This window comes from Opisthorchis viverrini (assembly GCF_000715545.1).
Source record: "Opisthorchis viverrini unplaced genomic scaffold opera_v5_132, whole genome shotgun sequence".
Lineage (NCBI taxonomy): Eukaryota > Metazoa > Platyhelminthes > Trematoda > Opisthorchiida > Opisthorchiidae > Opisthorchis > Opisthorchis viverrini.
The window spans coordinates 167,085-179,600 of record NW_008751789.1 but is presented as its reverse complement, the minus strand read 5'-3'; the positions used below and the strand labels follow the sequence as shown (position 1 = coordinate 179,600).

The 12,516-nt window shown below is 45.2% G+C and overlaps 1 protein-coding gene across 1 annotated transcript in view; it reads right to left on the bottom strand.

Annotated features, from left to right (window-relative positions):
• Window positions 1-7,548: 7,548 nt before the first annotated feature.
• T265_06410 (hypothetical protein) overlaps window positions 7,549-12,516 on the bottom strand; it is a gene marked incomplete at both ends in the record, with an annotated part of 38,985 nt that continues 34,017 nt past the window's right edge. The window contains 3 exons of the mRNA XM_009171668.1: window positions 7,549-7,791; window positions 8,623-8,837; window positions 9,193-9,587. Coding sequence (XP_009169932.1) covers window positions 7,641-7,791; window positions 8,623-8,837; window positions 9,193-9,587 — 761 coding nt within the window. The remainder of the gene's footprint in view (window positions 7,792-8,622; window positions 8,838-9,192; window positions 9,588-12,516) is intronic.

The following is a 12,516-nucleotide window of genomic DNA, read 5'->3' as shown; positions in this document are numbered from 1 at the left end:
ACAGTCCTGAAGTCCAAGCAACCAGGGGTTCCAAAAATTGCACCAGCAGAGCGAAGTGCCTTAAACACATTGAAACATGGAGACAATATAGTAATTACAAAGGCAGATAAAAGGAAGACCACGGTCGTCATGTATGAGAGCGACTATCTACAGAAAGTTAGACAACACGTAGCTGATGGGCCTTACCGATAAATTGGTAATGGAACGATTATTATATAAGGTTGAAATTGGGAGGTATGTAAGATCCGTGACAAGCCATCTGGGGCAAGCAAGTGGTATCCATTATAGTAAACATGTGCAATCCAACCACCACTTTATTGGTTACCAAAAATTCACAAGGAAGGTGTCTCCATGAGACCAATAGTGGATGGCATAGGTCCACCATTACATGAGCTGGGCAGATTTCTGGAAGGCATCCTTAAAACACTTGTAGGCAAATCACCCACACATGTTTTACAATTCATGTGACTTTGCTAAAAAAGTAGATGGGTTTCAGTTAAAGCTGCACGAAGTCCTTGTTAGTTTTGATAAATCACCAAACACACATTACAATTCATGTGACTTTGCTAAAAAAGTAGATGGGTTTCAGTTAAAGCTGCACGAAGTCCTTGTTAGTTTTGATGTTGATTGAATGTATACCAAAGTACCGAAAGCGGACGCTCTGGAAATGGTGAGAAGGCTAATACTTGCAGACCAACGCTACAAGTACGAATGTAACTCTCCGTAGATGAGACTGTTGAAGGCACAAAATTATGTATAAGCCCCAGTCACTTTGTTTTTGACTCAATTGTATACCCTCAAGAACAAGGTCTGGCGATGGGATCTCCAGTATACCCAATTTTGGCCAGCATGTACACGGAAGACTGAACAAAAAGCTTTAGACGAATTCGAGTGTCTGCCAAGGGTTTCCTGGCGTTATGCAGATGACACATTCGTTGGAATAAAGCGGGATAAGCTAAGGAATTCTTCCAATAACTAAGCACTTTGGGCAATCACATTAAGTTTACCATGGGTGCATTACCCTTCTTTGATTGCATGACATACAAGAGTGGTGAGAAATCAAAGACCGTTGTTTATCGGACATCAACGGAGAGTGATGCGGCACACGGAAAAGCAGTATACGCTAGTATAGTTCCAACTATATTTAGTAGAGTAAGAGCACTGTACACGGAAGAGTTTTGCCGAACAGCAGCACTAATTGAGATAAAAAAAGGTGACTTCTAGATAGCGGATACCCGGCAACTAAGACGGGTATTGATCCCAACACAGAAGCTCTATTCAATTTTCAATTTGTCGGCTATAAACCATATACCAAGGCACTAGTTCCAGCTGCTACAGTAACGGTCGCCGGAAAACTGGATAGTGTGGGACATACAACCAAGCTTTGGAGACGTTGGCATGTTCAGTTAGTTCTTGAAGTGGGTAGCTTCTCAGTGAGGGCGATAGCATTGATGCACGAGCCCCACTGACTGCAGGATTGGGCCATTTCTGCCAGTTTAATCAACCATTGGTGACGAGTCCCGGGGTCTATATCCAGGGAGGCGGCGGTTGCCTATCCGACTAAGTTTACTGGTTAGTGTTTTCGTACGTCTTTGTCAGGTAATAAACTGTTCACCTTTCGCCTGTTTACACTCAGAATAGGGCTGGGTCCAATAAGGAGTGGATCGGAACAGCAGACATTCCATACAAGACAGGGACATCTGAAGTCATTAGAAGGGTACTGAGTACGCCTAGAGTAGCATTCCAGAAGCGAAGAACCTCACGTTCGGTGCAGTTGAAGGATCGCCCTTCTGTTGATAGGACTAGGAAGTGTCTTTGCAAAATGTAGTGACTGTACGAAGGTTTATATAGGCCAGACTGCACACCAGAAGCAGTGAGCATGAGCAATGCATCAACAGACCACCGGGAAATGTAGATGAATATCAGGCGATAGTTGAAGATTCGGCAGTAGCAGGACATGCACTAGACACTGGGTACAGGTCAGATATAGGAAATGGGGATTAAGATTCACGCCACAGGGACTGGTGACTGAGGCGGTGAAAACCGACAAGCATCCCAGCGTGAACAGAATAGAGGGCATAGAACTGGCAAGCAAGCGGGCAGTCGAGGTGACACAAGACTGTGAGTGGTTATCCCTGAGATAGTCTGGGTCTAAATGTTGAAGAGCCAAGCCTAGGAAGATCCAGTTGATCGACCCCCACCCCAGCACCACTCCAGTTGCCCTGGCATCCCTTAACGCACGCAGACCACGCTCGACGCACACGATCGAACAAAATCTATGGACGACCCCTTAGAGGAGTATTCCATTTAGATGTCCCAGACCAAAACGCAAGGCCGCGAAATCCGGTTTCAACAAGAAGACAATCCCTCCAAACAAATCCACCGTAAATGTTAGTCACCCTCACTCACAAACAAAAATTTCAGACCGACACCCAGCATTAATCCAGTCGGACAGTCAGGCAAATAATCCGGGAGATTTCTTAAAACCTGATCAACCTGGTTACTTAATTGGCCTGACGAAGCCTCTGTCTCGACCGAAGCGTTGCCCAGCAATAAATCCACCAATTTTTTACCAAACCTCTCTGGAATGATCTCTGACAGAACACAATAAGGCCGCCAAAAATTTCAACTGCCTACAGCCGATCTCGGCCTTCTCAGGGCTTACAATATGAGCCTAGACCCCGAGTTTCCAGCAACTTTATTTCCAATGTGTGTGAAAGTGGAGAGGCACTCATTTGGGAGCAACATTGTTGTCAACGTGGGATTCAACTGAATTACTCAAAGATGGCAATGTAACCATTCTACGGAAATCACGCGTATTTACAACCGATGAAGGTATGAATGAACGCATTTCGCGAACTGTCTAATCAGACCATAAGGTTGATGGGAACACCTGGAATATGCCTTCCCCATAAGCCCCAATATGAGCGAAACCAGACGTGGTTTCAGTAGTGTGTTCCGTCGAGGAAAGATGCTGTGGTATCTCGACTGTCCGGCAACGCATTGGGTTAGAAATCAGGGATTGAGTCAAGTCTGTCGATAACGTCATTGCAAGTGTATTTAGTCCGCTAAGAAATTGACCAAATTCGGAACTATAATATTGAGTGAAAAACAATCAAAATTGTACGAGACGTTAACTCCATTGATGGAGATTCAGCGGTGGCAGGACATGCACTAGAAACTGGGTACAAGTCAGATTTGAACATTAGGGACTCATTTTAGTCGTCTCACACGGACAAAGTGCACCAAAAAGAAATTACATACAAAACGAAAGTGTGATAAACGGCAATATTTGGAGAATGAGTTCTCAAATCAAGCTACGGTAAACACTAGTCGCGTATTGTTTTCCGGGCCGGGTGACTCCCTTGTGGGATATAATTTAAAGGATTTCCATAGCGTAAGATTTGGGACCAAAAGAATTTGTTCTCTCCTCCGAGAAATTCATTTTGGATGGGAATCACTGCACTACCGAATCGATCAAATTCCAATTACTTGTAGGCTCGCTCTTGAAATCTTTCTTCGACCAACAACAGTTTTCTGAATACAGCAGAACGTTTGTCAAATATGCAAGAGTTTTGACTTTGACGAGTATAAAGATTGTCACTTTAAACACAAGTGCTTAGAACTACTATTTGCATGGAGAATCTTGAGCAGATTATCCTAAAGCTTTCAATTGACTTGTCTTTAATGTCACCTTGCTTTATATCAGACTGTTGTCCCCGCTCCAGTGCCTAGTGCCAAAAAGACTCGCCGACGAAGAACAGGACAGCTTTGTAGCGGACAAGCAAGTGCGAAAAGCACAACGGCCTCGCACTATATATCCAGCGGGCACCGGTTGATCTTGGTCCAAGGCTATCTCGCACTGTCTGACTTTGATACAAGGCTGTCTCGCGCTATGTATTGAGGGTCTAAGTAGGGTTCGTGTATTCTGGAATAATCTTCAGGAATCTGACATTCCTAACACTTTGCGATAGAAGAGGATCTTAAGGCTGTTCGGTTGTTCGTCGAGTCGTCCCATAGCTCTCAACCGCTTCATCACCAAACAAGAACCGTATCTGGTGTCAGTGAGTTTCGCGGGTTTGATGGACGTCAAGACAGGAGGAGCACTTCCCTTATAAACGTAAGGCATGCTGGAGAGAAACCGGTATGCTATGATACCCTATGGCGGAGGGTCATCCCAGCAGATCGGAACAGCAGACATTCCATACAAGACAGGGACATCTGAAGTCATTAGAAGGGTACTGAGTACGCCTAGAGTAGCATTCCAGAAGCGAAGAACCTCACGTTCGGTGCAGTTGAAGGATCGCCCTTCTGTTGATAGGACTAGGAAGTGTCTTTGCAAAATGTAGTGACTGTACGAAGGTTTATATAGGCCAGACTGCACACCAGAAGCAGTGAGCATGAGCAATGCATCAACAGACCACCGGGAAATGTAGATGAATATCAGGCGATAGTTGAAGATTCGGCAGTAGCAGGACATGCACTAGACACTGGGTACAGGTCAGATATAGGAAATGGGGATTAAGATTCACGCCACAGGGACTGGTGACTGAGGCGGTGAAAACCGACAAGCATCCCAGCGTGAACAGAATAGAGGGCATAGAACTGGCAAGCGTGTGGACAGCGGTTCTAGATCAGCCAAGATGACGCAAGGGTGTGCAAAGTTATCGGTTAAATGGTCTGGGTCTAAAAGCACAAAATACAAGCGGAGTAAGATCCACTTAACCATGCCACAAACCCCGTTCCAAATGTCGCAGCACCGCTCGACGCACACGATCGAACAAAATCTATGGACGACCCCTTAGAGGAGTATTCCATTTAGATGTCCCAGACCAAAACGCAAGGCCGCGAAATCCGGTTTCAACAAGAAGACAATCCCTCCAAACAAATCCACCGTAAATGTTAGTCACCCTCACTCACAAACAAAAATTTCAGACCGACACCCAGCATTAATCCAGTCGGACAGTCAGGCAAATAATCCGGGAGATTTCTTAAAACCTGATCAACCTGGTTACTTAATTGGCCTGACGAAGCCTCTGTCTCGACCGAAGCGTTGCCCAGCAATAAATCCACCAATTTTTTACCAAACCTCTCTGGAATGATCTCTGACAGAACACAATAAGGCCGCCAAAAATTTCAACTGCCTACAGCCGATCTCGGCCTTCTCAGGGCTTACAATATGAGCCTAGACCCCGAGTTTCCAGCAACTTTATTTCCAATGTGTGTGAAAGTGGAGAGGCACTCATTTGGGAGCAACATTGTTGTCAACGTGGGATCTGAATTACTCAAAGATGGCAATGTAACCATTCTACGGAAATCACGCGTATTTACAACCGATGAAGGTATGAATGAACGCATTTCGCGAACTGTCTAATCAGACCATAAGGTTGATGGGAACACCTGGAATATGCCTTCCCCATAAGCCCCAATATGAGCGAAACCAGACGTGGTTTCAGTAGTGTGTTCCGTCGAGGAAAGATGCTGTGGTATCTCGACTGTCCGGCAACGCATTGGGTTAGAAATCAGGGATTGAGTCAAGTCTGTCGATAACGTCATTGCAAGTGTATTTAGTCCGCTAAGAAATTGACCAAATTCGGAACTATAATATTGAGTGAAAAACAATCAAAATTGTACGAGACGTTAACTCCATTGTCGTGTTACTTTTGAACGTTAGGGACTCATTTTAGTCGTCTCACACGGACAAAGTGCACCAAAAGGAAATTACATTCGAGCACCCCCACTGCTGTAATAGTGAAATCCAGACTTATTTTCTGGACCCACAAGACAAGGTTGTTGGCTAACGTTGCAAACTTATACACGTCAGTGAGTCCCTCACTGCTATCCCTATACGGCGATCTTTTTAAGCACGAAGACCGAGTGTCTGGGAGATGTCTGTATGACGCCCAAACAGAACAAAACGAATATTCACTGTGATAAACGGCAATATTTGGAGAATGAGTTCTCAAATCAGGCTACGGTAAACACTAGTCGCGTATTGTTTTCCGGGTGAACGGACTCCCTTGTGGGATATAATTTAAAGGATTTCCATAGCGTAAGATTTGGGACCAAAAGAATTTGTTCTCTCCTCCGAGAAATTCATTTTGGATGGGAATCACTGCACTACCGAATCGATCAAATTCCAATTACTTGTAGGCTCGCTCTTGAAATCTTTCTTCGACCAACAACAGTTTTCTGAATACAGCAGAACGTTTGTCAAATATGCAAGAGTTTTGACTTTGACGAGTATAAAGATTGTCACTTTAAACACAAGTGCTTAGAACTACTATTTGCATGGAGAATCTTGAGCAGATTATCCTAAAGCTTTCACTTGACTTGTCTTTAATGTCACCTTGTTTTATATCAGACTGTTGTCCCCGCTCCAGTGCCTAGTGCCAAAAAGACTCGCCGACGAAGAACAGGACAGCTTTGTAGCGGACAAGCAAGTGCGAAAAGCACAACGGCCTCGCACTATATATCCAGCGGGCACCGGTTGATCTTGGTCCAAGGCTATCTCGCACTGTCTGACTTTGATACAAGGCTGTCTCGCGCTATGTATTGAGGGTCTAAGTAGGGTTCGTGTATTCTGGAATAATCTTCAGGAATCTGACATTCCTAACACTTTGCGATAGAAGAGGATCTTAAGGCTGTTCGGTTGTTCGTCGAGTCGTCCCATAGCTCTCAACCGCTTCATCACCAAACAAGAACCGTATCTGGTGTCAGTGAGTTTCGCGGGTTTGATGGACGTCAAGACAGGAGGAGCACTTCCCTTATAAACGTAAGGCATGCTGGAGAGAAACCGGTATGCTATGATACCCTATGGCGGAGGGTCATCCCAGCAACCCATTTGTTACCGGGCGACGGATATGGGCTGCGTTAGTTGCACCACCAACCCATTACTATCCTCTTGTCTTCCTCACACGTAAGAGGCAGCACGCCTCAACGAGTGAGTGACCGAGCCTTAACCGGATCTTGGATAAGAGAAACGCCGTGGCGTGAAACCTGCGTTTCGTTACACAAAAATGCAATAATCAGTAGTTCCATGGGTGATGAAATGTCAGAAAGCGTCCAGACACGAAAAGTACATGTTCAGCGAACGACGCGTCCCCTAAGGTCACCATCGGTACCACACGTTCCGGATAGCAGGTGAAGGGGCGGAGATTACCAAACACGGCTTAGCTGCATTCGACCACCGGTGGGTGTGAAATTGATCATGGCAGAAACATCGCCATTGGTTAGACAGAAGGCCATTTAGCCATCCGATATATTTATGCAGAACCTCTATATTCTTGTCCTGACAGTACAACCGTGTTCCGGGCCTTCTGTCCTCTTACAGTGTGGTCTGGCGGACTCAGTTCAGGCGTAACCAATAGACGACCAACCACGATAGAGCAGACCACGATCTTGGGAAGATACCGTGTGGGACCAAATGCCAACCGAACCAATCAACAGAATGAAGTTTCTTCATATTCGCCCCCCCCCCCCCAAATTTCCATAAGAACCACACGGCAGACCAAATAAGCGTGAAAGGCAGGTAGAAAGTGAGTGGATCACATTTTGGAAACCAGCGGGAACAGGGGAATAAATGCAGAGATAATTGGTCATTGGTGCGGACGGATAAAAAATATCGTGAATCTGAACGGCTAGTGATGCTGGTTAGTGTCTTGGGGGTACAAAGGCTGAAGAGTCAACCGGGTTAAGAAGATGGCCACAAATGAGAGACTGGATGAAGTAGTCGCAAGTGACCAACTGGCAAGGCAACAGGTCAAGTTCAGCCATGCATTCGGACGAAAGCTGGAAAGAGGCAGATGAGGGAAAAGAAAGCACAATGTTAATTTCCAACTAACCCTCTGAATCGATGGTAGTGTAACAGCCACAAACTTTTAAAGTTAACTATACTGATACAAATACATCAGCAGACGAGTCAACCGAGATGTCTGTGGAGATGTACTAGACATCAACACCCAAGGTTCAACTAATGAACATATTTGTTGAGCTTTACTTCAATCCCCCAGTTTCTTGAAAGGTAAAGTTGACTAGCAGGATTGGTGCTTGCACTGTTCAGGATCGGCGGTGGCTACCTGTCGTCCTACTACAGGTAAAAGTTCCTGAGTCCGTAGTAGGACGGGCTAAGCAAGACAACTACACAGAGGTCATGAACTGACGGTCGCAATAAGAGGAATTCAACAAACCAAATGGACTAATTGTTTTTCACAGTATCACAGAGTGAAATACCACGGCAAATAGCCTAGAAAGTTAATTGGGGCCTAAAAATAAAGAGGTCTCGAGATTTTGTTTGCTGTTCTGTGGTATCCAACCTTGTATTCTGACACACTTCACGAAAAAGCCGTGATTACGAATACGTCAATTAAACGGCTTACTTTTCGCTACGCTTACAACGCCACGCATATACACATTACGTAATGTTGGAGGAAGCTGAGGTTAGCGACGGTGACTGGAATTATGATGTAAACTTTCCTTACATCACGAATTCCACAGCTGGGTTCATCTGACATAAGTAGGCATATTTGTGATGTAAGTTAGTGGAAGTACTTTACCCCGATGAGTGTCTTCTACCTAAGTTGAAAGGTTTTCAGGGCCAGGGAGAATTTCGTAGGGCGGTACTTTCTCAAGGTATCAGGAAAGTCAGCTTCCTGAAAGCAACCACTGAATGCCCGGAATCTACGGAGACTCTCAGCTCCGCTAGATGTTGACCAGATAGACAACGCCCCCTCAATATGCAGCGCGTCACAGCCTTGCATCAAACCTAGACAGCGCGAGTCAACGTTGATCAAGGACAGACAACGCCTCCGCAATATGCAGCACGTCGCTGCCTCGTACTAAAGCCAGACCGCGTGCGTCAGCATTGGACCAAGTTCAGACAGTGTCCTTCCAATAAAATGCTTGAGGCCGTTATACTTTCCGCACTTGCACGCACTCACGCTCTCGCACCCACTTTGTTGGAATATAGCTGTTGTGTTCCCTTCCGTGAACCTTTTTCTCTCCGACACTAGGCAGAAGCTGCGTTTCCCGAAAGACACCTCACGGGGACAAGCGCTTCAAGGTCAAACAAAAAAAGACTGCCGTAGCTCTTCTTTGTGCAGGCCGATCCATACCACCTAGTAGTGCCAGCGGCCAACTACATGCAGGAAGACTCACTAAATAGTAGCCGAGTCACAAAACGTAATCACTTACATCTGCAACATCAATCAAGACCAAGGATCCTTTGTTAACTGACCGCTGAGGCGTAGATCGTGACCGCATAGGATATAGCAAGTGGTGCAAGTTTTTGGGGGCTTCATCGGTTGAAAGAATGGGGATTGGTTTAACGACATGTGAACTCAATTCGTCGGACGAAAGGGGAGCTCCATTCGCTAGCTGCAGAATGTTGGCCCAAGCAGGTCCAAACACCTCCATATCGTCTGTGACAATCGCCACCAGCTCACATTTATTCTGGCCTCCAAGCCAATCAACTCGGAGATCAAACAAGGAAAGTGGTGGCAATACTTGATAAGCAGGAAACCGATAGCGAATTGGCACAGCAAACCTACAAATAAAGATTCCGATACAAGATAAAGGATAATATTCGACTGAGAGAGTGTAGCACAAGACTGATACCCCGGAAATAGTAGACCCGTGAAGTAGACCAGTGAAAGCTACAACTCACCAACCACGAACAAGCAAAGCCAGATCACAACAGACACATGGGCAATGTACCGAGCTCACAGTGATGCGAGTACGGTGAGGTGCGAGATTTCGGATAGGATAGATAGGAAGTCGAGATGCATAGGTCAGGTTCAAACCACAAACCTTCCGGTCGGTAAATTCGCGCTCTAACCACTGAGGCATCTCCCCTCATTTAGTGAAGACGATGAATCTAAAATCTACCTCGCTCCGTTCCCTAAAAGTTGCTGGAATGTCTACATAGTATACACAGTAACTACTGATGTATTTCAATAGTGAAGAGGTACAATGCACAACCGACCATTACATTATCGGAAAACGCACATTGCCATGATGACATGTGGGCTGGATACCTGATGTTACTGCCACAACGTAAAGTTCGAAAATCGAAAAACCTGAGGGACATAAACAGAGTAGGGACAAAGAGCAAATTAGTTAAAGACAGACACTGTCATTCGCACACAAATTTTGGTTTTTACGGGAGACTCCAATGAATCCGGCTGAATTTCTCGTTTACGATGGTTGAGTTGAGGGAAACGCGGAGATGAGCCCCAAGAAGGGCGAAACCGGCCAGGGTCTGTCCAAGAGTTTCCAATAATCCTATAGCCAGTGTGGTAAATTTATTTGAAGACAGCTTTGATAATGAAAAAAAACAATGTGATCTTTAAGCAAAGCCCCAGAGAAATTTGGACCAAAATGATATTCAGCACTGGTGTTCTTGTTGACCCAATGGTTTATTGGTAGTTTCCCTCAGACAACCACTGCCTAACTTACCATGATCACAGTCACCCTTCCCCAACACTTCAATCCACATTGATGAACATTCTAGTTTTATTGTCAGCGAACGACATTACCCACATTAGATGGTAGTTCTCTTCCCGTCATGAGAAGGGCGGTTTTCCGAGACCTTATTGCGGTTAGTCCGACACCCGTGCTTTTTCAAAGCCGTCTGAGCTGTTCCGAGAGTGAGGAGCTCACCTTATGCTCAAGGCGCCGATTCTTATCCAGGTGTTGGGGGCTTCCTTTGGCATCAGATTGCGTGAAACACATATATTACTAACAAAAAGCACGAGTAGCAAGAGTATACGATCAATAGTAAATGACCGACGATTGCACACCGGGGCGCGCGCTCGGTTCTGCCCAACATGCGCTTCAAAGGCGTGTCAAGAAAATGGAAAGAAAAACACACTTTCATGTCAAACAACCTATTTCTAAAAACTCCTCCCACTGCAATCAATAAGCTTTCGTCGGATTTATCGATGGGAATGTATTCCCCAACAATTCCCTATGGAAAACAGGTCTATGGGCTTAAGGTCTTAGGGTCAGTAGTGGGATAGTTCCATTTGAGATTTTAAAAATTCTCAAGAGTGCCACCAATGTGCATAACATAGGCTCCGGTGAAGAGATTGTTAGCTTGGCATATGTTGCTTCCACTCACCAAAAATGTACATGGGTAACCAAACCTCTGGTATGCACGGTAAGATGGGTTGAATATTCGAGCAATACCTGATCGGATTCTGCGAATTCGACAAGCTAACTAACATTATTCTCGAGGTATATAGTAAACAAGTGTCAGTCGTTCGTTTCAAAATAGATTAGTGTGCTTTTAATCGCTGCACTAGCTAACTGCACGCATTCACTTAGGGTCATATTGTGCCAAAGCACTGAAAAGACATCGGGTAGCACATAACACGATGTGAAAGCCATATCAGTTGATTCATCGAAGGACGATACGAAATGAATGCAGCTGTATACAAACCCTGGACAGACTCGTTAGTGAACTGAGTGGGTGAACCTTGAGTACCTGAATGAAAAGTCCGTCACCCTGGACGTCGCCTTCCCTACTTCGGCAGCATCAGTTTATGTTTTTCCAAGTCACGCACACAACAAACCAGTTATTAGTATGAATAGCGGTAAAACAACTCGGAGTGTGCCGGATGGTACTCTTTTGACCCGTCAAATAGAGGTCATTGGGATAGGGGCTCTGTGAGCTCGTCTAATGAATGTATCGTCTTCGCTGGTAATGTACACGATTCAAAACCAGTGCAACAGGTTGCACATGAAGTGCATGGGAAATTGTGACGTCCCCCCTGACTGTTTTTTTTGAATGGCGGTAAAACAACTTGAAGTGTGCGGGATGGTACTGTTGTGACCCGTCAAAGAGAGGTCATTGGGTTAGGAGCTCTGTGGGCTCGTCTAATTAATGTATTGTCTTCGCTGGTAATGTACACGATTCAAATGAAGTGCATGGGAAATTGTGACGTACCCCATGACTGTTTTTTAAACAGGAAATTCAGCACTCTTTAACTTAGTTTGTCTCCTGTTTTAAATGTGCCGGAAGTTACAAGTTTTGCTTGTTTCTTCGAAGCAAACTGTTTGAATTACTCGGTCACCTGGGTGGCACGTTTTGATTTGATTGGCTTGTGTGGACTTCACCTTCAAAATACCTTCCTAAGAGGTTCCATTCATATCAAGCTGGGATAATTAAAACACCAAAGAAAAAAGATTGGGATCGAGAAGCTGCTCTCGGCTGAGTGAGTCCAAAGGTTACATTACCGACGCAAGCGTTACCTAACTCTCTGAGTTATGTGTCTGGAGTAGAATTTGGCCGTACAATGACGGAGGTGCACTTCACATAAAAGATTAGACACTTGTATTGTGAGTTCAGGCATCCGATCAGTGGTAACTTCGTACCGCAACAGGAGATAGATGACTGCAGCGTTCCGCCGTCAACCGGTAATTCGTACCGCGGAGATAGATGACTGCAGCGTTCCGCCGTCAACCGGTACTTAAGGTAATAGCTTGCAACGGAGCAGAATCACAAAAAATAAATAC